General features: G+C 42.2%; 1 protein-coding gene across 1 annotated transcript; it reads right to left on the reverse strand.

The window, feature by feature from the left end:
- Positions 1 to 274: 274 nt before the first annotated feature.
- On the reverse strand, positions 275 to 8,651 carry gucy2d (guanylate cyclase 2D, retinal). Its single transcript, XM_070916948.1, has 18 exons — positions 7,778 to 8,651; positions 7,375 to 7,676; positions 6,864 to 7,236; positions 6,655 to 6,739; positions 6,439 to 6,550; positions 6,223 to 6,342; positions 6,015 to 6,095; positions 5,641 to 5,817; positions 5,386 to 5,542; positions 5,136 to 5,285; positions 4,612 to 4,760; positions 4,335 to 4,498; positions 2,932 to 3,124; positions 2,186 to 2,360; positions 1,505 to 1,603; positions 749 to 843; positions 552 to 634; positions 275 to 359 (listed from the first exon to the last, which is right to left on the reverse strand). The coding sequence occupies exons 1-18, from the start codon at positions 8,649 to 8,651 to the stop codon at positions 275 to 277; spliced, it is 3,474 nt and encodes a 1,157-aa protein (XP_070773049.1).
- Positions 8,652 to 11,446: the final 2,795 nt, after the last annotated feature.

Genomic DNA, 11,446 nt, shown 5'->3' on the forward strand with positions numbered 1-11,446 from the left:
TTGGAGCCCGGGTTTATCGTGGCACCGATGTGCTAAAACTGCGAATAAAGAGAATGATACTCTCCAAGAAAGAATATTTTAGCATAGAAATTATTTCAATAAATCCCCATAAATTCCCATGTCACTGGTGCTGGATTTCATTTTGAGCGTAGCACAAATTACAGTAGTTGGATGTTGCATGTTCAACCTTTCATTCACACATCATCTCTCTGTGTATTCTTTCACTGAAAAATATCACTTTCCTTCTGGGACATCAGTAAAAAAAAAAATCAGGCTAGCCCATCTTCTTCTGTCGGTCCAGGAATTTTTGTCTTCTGTCATGAGGTATCTCCTCTAGACTGATACCATGATTGCTTCCCCTGTAATAGGAAACACAGCTTTTTATGCACCATGACTGGGACACAGGGCAGAACATGACATACCGTTCATACAAATAGGTCATTTGATTGCTGCAACAATCTAAAATGATACTGTATAAATGTAGTGCAAAGATTAAACCAGGTAAATCACATTCCTGCATATGTGGAGGAGTAACCAAAACATTCTCTTACCCTTGAGTGTCTGGAGGAATAGGCAGAGGCTTGTTGAAGTCCTCCCTCCCTACCAACCAAAATGTGTTCTCAATCCCTTTTCCCTAAAAATAAATAGTCATTAGCATCCATTAGCTGTTATTACAAGGCCAGTGCTACAGTAGGTGCATTGCATGTCTTCTGTGTATATTATGAAAGTGATTCTTTAATTATCTTACCTTTAACTCTGTCATGCCTCTGACATCAATTTTGTATCCCAGCTTCAAGCTGTTGAGGACATCAACTGTGCTTTGGTTGACATGGATTCTGTAAGCTGTGATAGCAAATGCAGAAAAAAAAACTCAACATTTGCACACTGGAATTGATTGGCTCTAATATCAGGCATGCGTGTAAAATATGTATTGGACTTTCTGAGGTTTACAATGATTATATCTGAGAAATATAGAAAGTCAAGCTGTCATTTTGGTATTGAGCCACTTGGTGGCAGTAAACTACTCATCATTGTTTTGCTCCCAACAGCAAAAATACAGTAAAGTCATGCATGAATACATAATTGTAATTTTAGATCTAGTAAATCAGTCTGACCAGTTTAAAGGTGAATAGCTTCATTTATTACAGTATTTATTACTTCTGGGAGATCCATAAAATGTGAGAGATTTATTTTTAAACATAAGTAAAGTGCACTTAGTAGCTAATACGTCATTGTTTATACTTCATTTATACAGCATAGAGGGCAGCCGAGGCCGAACTTGGTCATTGACGACATTTACACTGAAACTTCCAATTCGCCTCTAATTCCGCTGATAGTCTTAAAGGATTAGTCAGGACTGCTCACTTAAAGCCCTGTTTAGCCTCAAGCAGCATGCACATAAACTACACCTGTCCTCTCAACCACTATGTCAGTTTCAAAAAAGGATAGAAAAGGAAGAGGATATCTGTCTGGTCTATGACTAGAGACTATATGAGACACTCACGCAACCCTGTGGACTCCATTCGAGATGCTGTGTTGACAGTGTCTCCAAACAGACAGTAACGAGGCATCGTAAGACCAACCACTCCTGCTACCACTGGGCCTGCGAACATAGCATGCAAGAACACACACACACACACACACACACACACACACACACACACACACACACAAACACACACAAACACACACAGACACAGTTAGGATGCCTCTCTTCTCGGCAAGCAATACCTTATATCATAAACCATTTTATGAGTTTTCAATACAGTTTTCGTTCCCACTCTTTCTAGAAGACTCAGCATTTCAATAAAAGTATGCAATTATTTCCCCAATACATGACATTAAAGCTGTGCACTACTACATCAGTGTGCATAAAGAAATTCATAGAATAGAGTTAGAAATCTAAAGGATGCAGTGTGTTAATTGGATGACAGCACTCTAAGTGGATAGCGTTTCACTGTTCCAGGAATAAGTTCCAGACGAGGATAAAGAAGGTAAAAATACCTCCTTGCCTTAGCAGCTTGGGTTCCTGTATTCTTAATCCTCTGCAACAAATACATTTTTACTCACTCTGAAATATGGATTCATGTCTCGCCATATCAACACATGTATGTGACTCTTTCAGTAATTACTCATGGTAAAGAACTGTATATCACAGCACAGAAAGGATGAACATATTGCTCACCAGAGTGCAGGCCAATACGGATCCTGACTTTTAGTTCAGGCATGTGTCTCATCTTGAAGGTCCCAATGCAGTGGAGGATGTCAAGAGACATGTTGGCCATCTCGGCTGCATGACGTTTGCCATTCCTGTTGGGGACTCCTGAGGCTACCATGTAGGCATCTCCGATAGTTTCTACCTAAATGCCATAAAAATAAGAGTTCAACACTCACACAATGTGGCATTTTTATCTCACTAGTTCAACACTGCAAAATAAAGTCATTATCTTAATAAATAGTGGACAGAACATGTTTTTAAAAAAAGGTGGGAAATGTTTTCCTGGAATACCTCCAGATGTTGAGATTCAGGAGCAACAGAAGCAACAATATAAAGAATCCTACATCTAATGTTTGTGGACATTTTGACAGTAAATATAGACAAAGATAAAATTTTGAATATTTTGTTAAAAAACAGAAAGAAAAACATATTTATTTTTAAAATGAACAAATTAAATTTAAAAAAATATATATATTTTCATTTGCAGGATAAAAGCACGATTAAGTTTGCTTATTTCTGCTGAAGCTGATTTATATAGCTTATAAAAGATCAGTTCTGAGTGTATATCATAATATAATTATTTTTCATTATATTTAAAATAATGAAAAAAGAAACCACCAACCCCAAAAACACCAAATAAATATACTGTAAGTGCTACTACTAAATGAAATGAAATAATACTGATAATGTATGCACAATCCCCAAACACTCACTTTGTAGACATCATGCAGTCCAATGATAGCATCAAAGAGTGTGTAGAGGTCATTGAGTAAGTCGACCACCTCGATGGGGTCGCTGAGAGCTGAGATGGTGGTGAAGCCCACGATGTCACTGAAGTACAGTGTGACTTCGCTGAAATGCTCGGGTTTGACGGGCTTGCCTGTCTTCAGCGCCTGGGCCACAGACCTGAAGGAGGAAGATGATGAGAGGAGGACTCTCTGAGGTGCTGAAGCAGAAACAGTCTTCTCACAAAACTGCTGAAAGCTATTTTACAGACATTCATCCACTGTCCCTTTCTAATCCCATATATGTGATGTTTTCAGCATTTGCTCCCAAACTATTATTATTGATCATTGCAAACAGGCAATGAAAGTGATGCCTCTAAAATCCTTACTGAGATACAGTTTAATGTGTGAACAGCATGGTGTGATTCTCTCCACTCAATATGCAGTTAAACCTCTTCTCTTTGGCAGATCAGTGATTTCAAATGACTGCAGCATTTTTTTATTGGATCTAATATAATAAAATTTCAATAAGATCTGATTAAACTAAATCCAGTGCTGTGGAGAACACAGTTGAGTATGTTAAAGTGTCTTTGTTTTGACTTTTAGATGAAGACAGAAACATTGTTGGTGATCAGTTTCACTACAAATCATCAGAACAGAACTAAGGTGGTTGGCCTGTTGCACATGTCATGTAGTATTGTAAATGTATATTTTTTGGAGGCCAACAGAAACAGACTGTGACAAATGTCAGTGAGAGACTAAAATCTACTTGCAGGACACAGCTGATGAATGTTATCTGGTGGTTTTATACTGTGTGTTAAACATCACTTACAGTATATTTAGTTATTTTGCGTTATGTGTAGAAAAGCGAGTAAAATCTAAAGAGGACTTCAATGATGGTGCTTGCTTCAAACTGTTTGATATGTCTGATCATATCCACATCATTGGTTGTTGCACCAATTATTCCCATAGTTGCTGAATGCAGCAGAATTACAGCAATACTCTGCTTTTCCTGCTCATGAGAGGACGGCTACACTTCGATAACAATCTCTCAACATTTTCTCTGTGGTCTTGATTCAGCTGCATTTTGCACAGCTGGCCAGGTCTCCACAGTGCCTGAGAATTATTGTTAAATCCCTGCAGAAGACCTCAAACCACTACTGTATGTCAGGGAGCCGCCATCCTGCTGAACTGAGCACTGAAGCCCTGCCAGCTTCAGGGTGTCTGTCTCTGACCTTTGACCTCCCTGAGGATCTTAAAGATGCAACATATTCTACTGTAATTGTGCTGATGCTCCAATGCTCCATGCTCATCAGCCTCAGTAGCTATGACTTAAAGCATCACACCACAGTTTCATCGTGTCTTTCATGTGTCAGTTGCTGGACACTCACTTGGGCAACATTTGAGCCACCAGCTTGTCAGTCTTCTGTCTCTCCACCTCCAGCTCTTCTGTCCTCTCTCTAATCAGATCCTCCAAGTTGGAGGAGTACTGTTCCAACATGCGCAGCATAGAGTCGATGATGTTGGTCTTCTTTCCCTTGGTGATGCTCTTGAACTGTCACATGAAAATGAGGGAGCAGGAACGTCATCTCCAGCATGCTACTTTTGTACAGAACAACATATAAGGAGGAGTAGATCTGGATCACTGCATGTGCTCAGTGTTTTTACCTGTTTGAAGATCTCCTCAAAGGTCGGCCTCTTCTCCGGCTCTTCACTCCAGGCCTGTTTTATAACCTGTATCACGTCCAGCGGGGCCTCGTCCACCGATATCACAGGCCGACACAACGGAGGAGGCTCTTTGACCTTGCTGATAATCTCTGTCCACACAAACAGATTTAGGCACACATAGAAATGCACAAAAACGGACTAAACAGGTTGTGATGAAAATAAAACGCAACTGTTTCTAATGTGATTTCGTGAAATTATGTCAAATATGTATCAAGTATATATGAATGTCATAGGTGATAAAAAGCAGCATTTTCAGCCACAATTCTAATATTTATCATTGTCTTTTCAGCTCACTTTGTATATAAAGGTGAGTGGAGAGCAACAATAAATGTACTTATGGTATTCATAGCGTGTTGGTATCCCCACAGATTACACATTGGTCTTTCACACTGGTGGGGAACTAAAAGGACAGGATGATCATTTAAAATAGCATATATGCGGATTACTAATGCCATATCTCTCACCCTTGGGAGGCATGTCCAGCATGCAGAAAGGTGCAGAGCGTGAGATGACCTCCTGCGAGATGATGGCGAAGCTGTAGACATCTCCAAAGAAAGTGCCCCTCCTCCTCAGACTGGAACTCCGCAGCAGCTCAGGAGACGTCCAGAGCAGGTCTTTATTGAAAAATGATGCACAACGATAAATAAATAAACAAAAAAATAGATATGTGTGGACAAGGTCACTGAATTAGTCTGTGTCTGCACATTAACTCACCCTCGGGCTTTTCCGTGTCACTGTCAATGCTTTGGGCAATCATAAGTTCATTGAACCCATAATCAGTCACCTTCAATACAAAGCGCCCGTCCACCACACAGTTACGGGATTTGAGGCGTCCGTGGATGATGTCACGATTGTGCAGGTACTTCATACCCTGATAACAGTTTGTGGAAAATATGTGAGTGATGAATAAACATGGCAAGATGAAAAGGAAATGAAACAAGACCGGGTCATTTTGTCTCTTTCTCTTACCCGAATCAGATCCATTAACAGGGAAGACTTGAACATCCAGTCGAGACGCACGTCCTCGTTGCTGAGCAGGTCCTCCAAGCTGCCCCTGGAGCAGTGCTCGGTCACAACACCAAAGATCCCAGAGTCGAAGAACAGTCCCAGGAACAGATTGAGGTTCTCGTGCCTCATGTCTCTGAGCTGATGGAGAGGGAGACAATGGACACATCAAGGTTGTGAACTGTCAGGTTTGTTTCATGGATTTCACTATATGTTGCAAGAGGATGGCAACAATGGAGAGTCAGTTGTGTTAATAATGACTGAAATGCCTTTGCCAGGAAAAAACAAACAAACATCTGAATGCAGAAATTCAGTGCTTCACTCACACATTCACTTACCTTGACAAAGGTAAACTCAGTGCTGCCACTGACACCTGATACTGCTCCACTGGGGCATTTCTTCAACCAAACCCAGTCACCCTGGGGTGTACACAAAACAAAACAACTTTGTGAAACCAAAATCATCCAATGGAATGATGATAAAAAAGGAGTTTATTGAATGTGTCTCAGCCTCGAGTTTATTGAATGTGCCTCAGACTGGCCTCACCTCAAACACAGCGACATTGGAGCTGTCTGGTGTGGAGGCCAAGTAACTGCGACCAGACACCGAGTGGTGAGGCGTCTTCATATCCAGCTGGCTTTTCAAGATACTTTCATCGTTGAGCCTCTGCTCACACACACAGTTCAAAGAAGACAGGTCAGCTTAGAGTGGATAATCTTTTACAGGTAAACGACTTTCATGTATCACACATAGAGAACTGACCCGTTTGCTGACTTGAGTGTTGATGAAGACCAGGTCATCCAGGGTCAGGACTACCTTCTTTGATCCACTGTTACCACCCCCTCCAAAGCTGAATCCAACCCTGCCGCTTCTCCTCAACAGCCAAAAAAAAAAGACAGTCAATCGTGATATTTTCTAAAAATCACACAAGACAAGCACTGGCTGAGATATTGTTCAGTGATATTCTGCTGTACATACTTGAAACGGATAAAGCAGTTAACTCCACATCCACCAATTGAAATGAACAGAAGAAAAAGAAAGAGGAGAGTGACTGAATCCATGCCTTCAGGAAGAGAAGAAGAGATGAAAAACACAAAAACAGACCGTTTGAATGCACTGAATTCAGCAATGTACACCATACCAGCTTATGCTTCTTTCATGTGATGTGACACTACCAGTGCACTCACCTCCAGTACAGGCAAAGTATGGGCTAAACCAGCAGCCTGAGTCTGTGTAGGGCGTGCTGCCTGCAAAATGGATCGAACGACTGAGGTATTTCAACCCCCCGGTCCTGCCGTCTGTATGAGCAGCCTCCAGAGCATGAGTGGAGTAGAGAGAGGTGCCCATGCCACTGTAGTCCAGCACCACATAGCGAGCCTGCATGCCTTCACCGTTCCTGCCGGCCCTCAAGGGCTGATTGAAGCCTTCATATTCAAAGCCGCCCTTGCTTTCACCCAGGATCTGACCAGTTACCCAGCGGCCTCCATTGGCGCGGGCCTGCTCAGCAGCCATAGCTATGTAGTACATCATGTTGTAGATGGTGCCAAAGAATGGAGAAACCTGACAGAGGAGACCGGGATGACATGATTTTGATTCAATTAAAATGTGGAAGTGTCTTTGTTTTTTTCTCTTCCTCCACATTCGTCACCTTTTTCACCAAATCACCAAATTATTACTGTATTCAGTACACAGACTCACCTGCTCTGGTGGGGTGCTGCTGCGGATTTCATAGCTGTCCTGAGCGTCTTTGAAGGCCTCATAAAAATTGCGCTCTCCAGAGTCCATAGTGATGGTGAGGACCCCGTCGTAGGCTTTCCGCAGCTTGGTGTTGTTGCCCAGCGAATAGTAGTGTGCATCCTTGTAGGGCAGTGCGTAGAGGAGGGTGTCGTAGGGGATGAACACGTAGCCGCGGTCGATCATACGCATGGCCAAGGCTGTTGTCAGAAGTTGGTACTGGGAATGGCCACCAATCAGGACAGAGGGCATGCACATAATGACCACTGTGGAGAGAGGAGGGATTAAAAAACAATTTATTTGGATGATCCATGCGGAATAAAGCAGTTGTTTTAATGTTGTTATACATTTTGTACCTACAACTCACCTCTGACCCGGTCTGCTTCCCGCACTTTTGTCAGGGCTCTCCGAGCCCCGTCCTTGTCGTCCCCCATAGTGACCACAGGGTTGACAGGCAGGCCAAGGGCCCTCAGTGACGAGGCCAGCTCCTGTCCTGTGGCTTCCCACACATCTGTCTCCTCTGAGATTATGGACACATGGGCCCAATGAAAGTACCTCAACACAGTGAAGAGCACGCGGGAGGACAGTGGCAGCGGCTGCAGAAAGGTGGGATACATCCCTCCTTTTTTCATGTTGGGTTTGAGACAACCCCAGGAAAGAATCCCAACATCCCACTCTTTTGCGTACAAAGCAGCTGAGGAACAGTAGCCTGGGTTGGCGGGGCCCAGGAAAGCAGCACCATAACCTTCCAGCTCAGCAAAGCGAGCGAGGGCACGGGAGGACTTGCAGTCCTCATTGATCAGCGTGTAGTCATACCAGTAGCCTTTGTTGAGGTAGGGGTCCTTGTTTATGCGGGTGGTGGCGAGGCGGGCTGCCAAGTCAGGGAGGGCTTTAGAGTATAAGAGATCACACGTCCAGGGTCCAACCAGGGCCACCTTGAAAGTGGTTGCCCAGGCTTGACAGGGCAGAAATGAGAGCATGAGTAAGGGCAGAAGAAAACAGTTCCCCCACCAGCTCCTGTAGCGTTGCACAGGGTATGATGGCAACTGTGGTTTTGATGACAATGATCCTGATGACAATGATGATGAAGCTGCTATTGATTTAAACAGACTATCTCCACGGCAACTGTTTGTAGCTACTGTCTGCATATGTCTTTTTCTCTTCACTTTTATTGAGTTGTGCTGCCATCGTGGGTGATAGGACAGGTTGTGCAGAAAGCGAGGGTCTCTGTGACTTGCCATTTCCTTACACAGCTATTCTGATGCTTTAGACACAGAAGAGTAGCAGAGAGTTTATGGTGATGAGCGTGACAGCGAGTGTGTCTTTGCGGATGGGACTGTCTCCCTTGGCACTCAGCAGGCCTCTAGTCCAAAGCTGGACAGGTGACGAGACGACTCCAAGCCATACTGTCTCCAGAAAATAAGAAGAAAAGGTAGAAAGAATTAGGACATTTGTAGCATGACAAGTCAGTGTGATCAGTTTTTACTTCTGTGATTCAAGCACAGACACCTCAGGGCTTAAACAGTCTCCAGGATACAGACGTGAGCCCTGACCTTAACTTGAATGTTACCGAGCTGTTTTGTTTAACAGTTGTTGAATCTTATCAGCATCCATCTGTCTCGCAGAGAACATGGTGCCCAGAGTGCCAGTGCTGTTCCTTGGAGAATTAATGGCATCTGTGTGGCAAGCTGATTAGCTCAGCTGGGGCCACAGAGTTTAAAAAATCAAGTGCCAGGTAACGTGTGGCTAAATCTGGCCTTGATGTCTCTATTTGGTCTTGGTATCTCTTTTCCCTTCTAAAATCAATCTCTTGAGATCTTCTCAGCCATCCATTTCTGGAGGATTTCCTCGTCTTCAACTTCAGTCAACACTCAGATTCTTGAAACCAACATCTAAATTTGTATTCACTGCCAGAAATATCTCAAGATGAAATGATGGACACTGGTGTTTCAGGTTGAATTAGAAAAGACAGTTGGCCCCCTTATTGATCTTCAAATACGAACTGAATTTATATTGCTATAAATTTATATATTTATTGCTGAAAGACAAGGACACTGAAATCCAATTTATAAACTTTTTTAAAAATGGCTGCACGTCAAAAGTATTGATGTTGTCAGCTGAGCACAAGGCCTGACCAACCTGCCAGTGTTGAGAAGAATTTTAATTGCAGCTAATGCATTGAGCTGGAACCATGCTTCTGACGTATATGGAAGTTCATATTCAAAGAAACAAAAGTGTTCCTCCAGTACAATTTTATTTTATAAAGAGAATTTAAAAACTTTGGTCCACAGCTTACAATACTGAAAGTATTACCTCTTAGAAAAAAATGTCAACAATCTTGTTCTTGTGTTTACATTATAGCCCGACTGATACAGGACTTTATTAGGCTGATATTGATATTTGTGAGTTTGAAAGACTGTAAAGAAATGTGACAAAGATTCATACTTAGTGGGACATCTTACAGTTAAAAGATCAACTTGTCAGTGCTCTCCGGTGGACAAAGTATGTATTAGTAATGCTGTTTCTAAATTACCTTAAACTTAGTTAGGAATTTCTGTCCTTCAATTTGTTGTTATTTATCAGCCCACATACACACCAATACGATATATATCTGCAATAAGCAGGCTATAGGCCCATATATCGGTCTGGCTGATTTATCGATCTAGCTCTAGTTTATCTTAAATCAGGCATGTTGTAAACCACCTGTGAAATTACACTTTAACAGCGTCAAAATACCAGCGAGCCTGATTTCTTTCTTCATCTTCAAGCTTAAATGCAACAAGCAAGGTGGCGACCAACAAGCCTTCTAAAGTGGCTAATACTGACATTGGCTTATCAGTTGCTAATAGGTTAAGAGGAGCACTGACTTATATTCTAGCCTTGTTCTAAAATGAAAATAAGAAATAGGTCAAATTATGTAAATTCCTCAGAACCTTTTTCTACATTGTATAGACGAATTTCCTAAAAGTCTGTGACAAATGTTTGAAGGGATTAGATGATCTTTGGTGTTCCAACAGTCTCACCTTTACTGGAGTCACTCTGGATACAATGACACTGTATGATGGATGAATTAACAAAAACATATCTATAATACACTTATGGTATGCTGGAAAATCAATGACAAGACAATTCAATGAAAATGATTTGATAAGAGACACTTCTCACCTGGAGCAGTTTTCTACATAGGGGCCATGTCAGTGTTGGAGCACCATGCAGATTCCAGGTGGATTGAGTGTACAGCAGAATACAGCAGGAACAGTTATCTTTGTCCTTTTGTTGTGAAAAAATATCATAGGTAATCCTGATAGCATGAAAAGTAAAAATTAAAAAAAAATCAAATTATCATCCAAGTTCCTTGAAGACAATACTGAAAATGAAAACCTTCACATTTCCAGTAGTTTAGTCTTGCTTTAGGTCTTGCTATCCCCGTTTTGGACTGGGACCCGCCCCAAACCACAGAGCAAGGGACGGTGCGTGAGAAGAGGTCCAACCCTGAGCGACTGGTATAAAAAAAAACGATTGGCAGAGAGCTGGGCAGAGGTAACAGGTAAAAGAAAGGGGAGAGTGGGAAGGACTGGCCAGCTTTGACTTCTCAACTCTCTTTAGCTTTTAATCCATACTAGTGTGGGAAGAGTGTGTGTGGGGGGAGGGCTGGAGGAGATGAAAGTAAAGGTATATTCACTCTGTATCCTGTAAACTCAGGTGCTGATGTAGCTTGGATATTTGAACATGTTTTTTTTAACCTTTTTTAAAATAACCTAAAACTAACCTTGAGCATTGTAAGACTGATTCAACTGCTAATTAAATAGTCAGAACTGGGAAGGATTGTGATGAAAATGGTGGCTAACACTGAGCTTGGGACTTTTGGTGCCAGAACAGGGAGACTTCACACATCAAAATCTTTTGAGTTGCATGTAGTCACTCGGGGCTTGGAGCTGGTGATTAAGATGCCTGCGTAGCCCCATGTAACCCTGCTGCGGATCAGATCCTTCTGAGACCTTCACTCACGCTCTTTGGCGTTCCCCTAGTCTTACTA

This window comes from Enoplosus armatus, chromosome 13 (genome assembly GCF_043641665.1).
Source record: "Enoplosus armatus isolate fEnoArm2 chromosome 13, fEnoArm2.hap1, whole genome shotgun sequence".
Classification (NCBI taxonomy): Eukaryota; Metazoa; Chordata; class Actinopteri; order Centrarchiformes; family Enoplosidae; genus Enoplosus; species Enoplosus armatus.

What these genes read in the sequence shown, in the direction of transcription:
- gucy2d (XM_070916948.1), bottom strand. Translation starts at nt 8,651, where the DNA reads ATGGCAAGTCACAGAGACCCTCGCTTTCTGCACAACCTGTCCTATCAC. An exon ending in ATACTTTGCCTGTACTGGAG is followed by an intron (nt 6,740 to 6,863) that starts GTGAGTGCACTG and finishes CTCTTCCTGAAG; the next exon opens with GCATGGATTCAGTCACTCTC. An exon ending in GAGGCATGACAGAGTTAAAG is followed by an intron (nt 635 to 748) that starts GTAAGATAATTA and finishes ATTTATTTTTAG; the next exon opens with GGAAAAGGGATTGAGAACAC.